Here is a 4,146-nt window from a genome sequence, read left to right as displayed (position 1 = left end):
CAGTAACTCTCATCAGGAGGAAGCTTAGTCTAGTGGTTACAAATCATTTGGGGCCTGGAGTTACAAATCCAGGGGCCTGGAGTCAGATACATCTATGCATGTGGGCTCTGAAACAAATTGTCTGTGAGCAACTTATGTTTAAAGTGAGTATCATTATTGTGAAGAATTAATAAGGATATATTTATATAGTGTTTTGGATCTTGGCAGCCAGGAGTCAGTAGAAGGGTTCTGTGTCAGATACATTACTATGTATTCAAGATATAGTAATGTTGAAAATTTTTTTTCAAAAAAGATTTTTCTTTTAATAGTACTGGATAATTGTTAGTTAAAGTAATTGCCTTTACAAGCCAAATCAAGCAATATCAAGGGTATAAACAAACATTTCTTACTCCTTTGGGAAAGTAATCTCTGATGAAATTCTTTTCAGGGAGTCTCTGTCTTAATTATCAGGCCACCGAGACCTGTAACCCTGATAAAATTCCTTATTCTCCTATTGCCCTCTGGTCAAGAAAAGGCACTGTCTCTTTCCTTATAGCTAGAGGGGCTTTTGGGCAAATTAACAATTGGAAATCATGTTCTTCAGTGCAGAAAGGCCTACAAGATAACTTAGATTTTCTGATCCTCTGCACCAGATTGAGAGGAGAGAGTTCTTAGCTCAACCTAGCATTTGCTATTTATTATGGTCATTTTTGGGTTCCATGACAATTGTGGTCAAGAAACAGTAGAGAATAGCTTTATAGCTCTGAACTAAAGGAGGGTGAGTATGTTCCTAATCCTGGTGAGTCAGGTAACATAGTGGTTATGAATGCAGATGTGAGAGACTGCCAAAGTTCACATTCTGCCTGCACCTCAGTATTATGGGGACTTGTGCTAGTTACCTAACTCCTTTGTCTCATTAGCAAAGTGGGGATAATAATACTGTCACATAGCTCTTAGTGCATAGCCTCTCATAGGAACACCTTAAATAAGTATTAGCTTTAAAAAATGATCATTAAACCCCTTGCTCTAGGAGAGATTAGGAAAATGTGGCCTCACCTTCTTGATTGATAGCAGTGACCCAGTGCTGGGGGTTCTGAGAAGAAACAGTGTCTTCTGATAGGAATCTCTTCAGGAAAGAGGCTCAGGTGTCAGCAATGGAAGCACAGGCAGGAGAGAGGACAGAAAATGGACTAATTTAAATACCTAAAAGACATCTATACATGGATATGAATAAATTACTGTTTTCTCTTTGGAGGAAAAGTTTAGCCTCTAACCGTTCCCTCTGTAAGTTAAAGTCACTTGGGCTGTAAGATAGATCCATAGCAAATAGTAAAAGCCTTCCTACCATAGTAACGTTCAAATCTCTCTGTGGATTCCATTCTCCAGAATGGGGGATGGATACTGAGAGTGGTGGTGTGTCTTTCTCTTTCTCACTGGTTCTCTTTTCTTTTCCCCAGACTGCCCTTCTTCCACCCATCCGCAGGAGGGGAATGGCAGCTAAAAACTCTTCTGTGACAGAGTTTATCCTCGAAGGCTTAACCGACCAGTCAGGACTCCAGATCCCTCTCTTCTCCCTGTTTCTAGGTATCTACATGGTCACTCTGCTGGGGAATCTGGGCCTGATAACCCTGATTGGGTTAAATTCTCACCTACACACCCCCATGTACTTTTTTCTCTTCAACCTCTCCTTGGTAGATTTCTGTTACTCCACTACCATCACCCCCAGAATGCTGAAGAGTTTCATCTCAAAGAAGAATATCATCTTGCATGCAGAGTGTATGACTCAACTCTTTTTCTTCTGCTTCTTCGTCATTTCTGAGTCGTTCCTCCTGTCAGCAATGGCATATGACCGCTATGTCGCCATCTGTAAACCATTGGTGTACACTGTCACCATGTCTCCTCAGGTCTGTTTATTTCTTTTGTTGGGTGTCTATGTGATGGGGTTTTCAGGGGCCATGGTCCATATGGGAAGCATAGCAAGTCTGACTTTCTGTCATGACAATCTTGTCAATCATTTCATGTGTGACATCTTTCCTCTCCTTGAGCTCTCCTGCAACAGCACTTACGTGCATGAGCTGGTGGTCTTTGTATGTGTGGCCATTGACATTGGAATGCCCATTGTCACCATCTTCATCTCTTATGGTCTGATTCTTTCCAGCATTCTCCACATTCACTCCGAGGGCAGGTCCAAAGCTTTTAGTACGTGCAGCTCTCACATAATTGTGGTATCTCTTTTCTTTGGTTCTGGGGCTTTTGCGTATCTCAAACCACCTTCCACTTTTCCCCTTAACCAAGGGAAAGTGTCCTCTCTGTTCTATACCATTGTGGTGCCCATGTTAAACCCCCTGATCTACAGTTTGAGGAACAAGGATGTCAAAGTTACCTTGAGGAAAACCTTGGAAAGAAAAATATTTTTTTGAGAAAGTAGTAATTGGAGAAGGAGATACAATGCTTTATTTGTGTGTGTGTGTGTGTGTGTGTATTTTCAATGAGGGATCCAAGTTCCAGTTTTTTTTTCTCTTCTGTACAGAAAGAAAATTTTAAGTCTTTATGTTCAGATGAATGTTTAATGCATATCTATTTTCATTGTCCCTTGACACACCTCGGCTATTCCCAGATTGTCTTACGCATTTTTTCTATAATCACAAATCATTTAATCTTGTATGGGGCTTATAAACCATTTTATCTAAATTCTTCATTTAATAAGCACTGGAAATTTAGAAATATTATGTATGTTCTCCAGGGCCTTCCACCCAACTTGTTCCACAAAGGGGACTAGAATCCAGACCCTTAAGAATTCTAATCTACATTGTTTTCCTTTCTGACAATTTTCTTGCTTTTTTGCTGCCCTTGCAGATTTCTTTTAACAATCTGGTTCTATTTATAGCAATTTAATGTGACTTCTCCATAAATAACTTTTTAAAAACAGCTTCTTAATATTAAAATTTTTCTTTTTAAAAGTCTTTATTTTAATTCCAGTTAGTTAACATACAGTGTTATATTAGTTTCAGGTGTACAATATAGTGATTCAACAGTTTCATTTATTACCCTGTGTTCATCACAGTAAGTGCACTCCTTATTTCCCATCATCTATTTCACGCCCCCCCACTTCCTTCTGGTAACCATCAGTTTATTCTCTACAGTTAAGAGTCTGTTTCTTGCTTTGTCTCTTTCTCTCACTCTCTATTTTTTTTCCCTTTGCTTGTTCATTTTGTATCTTAAATTCCACATATGAATGATATAATTCAGTATTTGTCTTTCTCTGAGTGACTTATCTTGCTTAGCATAATATTTTCTAGCTCCATCCATGTTGTTGCAAATGGCAAGATTTCATTCTTTTTTATGGCTGAATAGTATTCCATTGTACATATATACCACATCTTCTTCTTTTTTAAAAAATTTCTTTTCAGCTTAACAGTATTCATTGTTTTTGCACCACACCCAGTGCTCCATGCAATCCATGCCCTCTCCAATACGCACCACCTGGTTCCCCCAACCTCCCACCCCCCACCCCTTCAAAACCTCAGATTGTTTTTCAGAGTCCATAGTTGCTCATAGTTCCCCTCCCCTTCCAATTTCCCTCAACTCCCTTTTCTCCATCTCCCCTTGTCCTCCATGCTATTTGTTATGCTCCACAAATAAGTGAAACCATATGATAATTGACTCTCTCTGCTTGACTTATTTCACTCAGCATAATCTCTTCCAGTCCCGTCCATGTTGATACAAAAGTTAGGTTTTCATCCTTTCTGATGGAGGCATAATACTCCATCGTGTATATGGACCACATCTTCCTTATCCATTTGTCCGTTGAAGGGCATCTTGGTTCTTTCCACAGTTTGGCGACCATGGCCATTGCTGCTATAAACATTGGGGTCCAGATGGCCCTTCTTTTCACTACATCTGTATCTTTGGGGTAAATACCCAGTAGTGCAATTGCAGGATCATAGGGAAGCTCTATTTTTAATTTCTTGAGGAATCTCCACACTGTTCTCCAAAGAGGCTGCACCAACTTGCATTCCCACCAACAGTGTAAGAGGGTTCCCCTTTCTCCACATCCTCTCCAACACATGTTGTTTCCTGTCTTGCTAATTTTGGCCATTCTAACTGGTGTAAGGTGATATCTCAATGTGGTTTTGATTTGAATCTCCCGATGGCTAGTGATGATGA

The 4,146-nt window shown here is 39.8% G+C and overlaps 1 protein-coding gene across 1 annotated transcript; it reads left to right on the top strand.

The window, feature by feature from the left end:
* Positions 1 to 1,451: 1,451 nt before the first annotated feature.
* LOC125079682 (olfactory receptor 8B12-like) lies at positions 1,452 to 2,399 on the top strand. The gene has a single exon (XM_047693482.1). It carries the CDS (start codon positions 1,470 to 1,472, stop codon positions 2,397 to 2,399), a length of 930 nt encoding a protein of 309 aa, XP_047549438.1. The 5' UTR covers positions 1,452 to 1,469.
* The last annotated feature ends 1,747 nt before the right edge of the window (positions 2,400 to 4,146 follow it).

This window comes from Lutra lutra, chromosome 10 (genome assembly GCF_902655055.1).
Source record: "Lutra lutra chromosome 10, mLutLut1.2, whole genome shotgun sequence".
Lineage (NCBI taxonomy): Eukaryota > Metazoa > Chordata > Mammalia > Carnivora > Mustelidae > Lutra > Lutra lutra.
This window is presented reverse-complemented; position numbering and strand designations above follow the sequence as displayed.

Excerpts from the sequence above, each read along its gene's own strand:
- LOC125079682 (XM_047693482.1), top strand. The coding sequence starts at position 1,470 with ATGGCAGCTAAAAACTCTTCTGTGACAGAGTTTATCCTCGAAGGCTTA.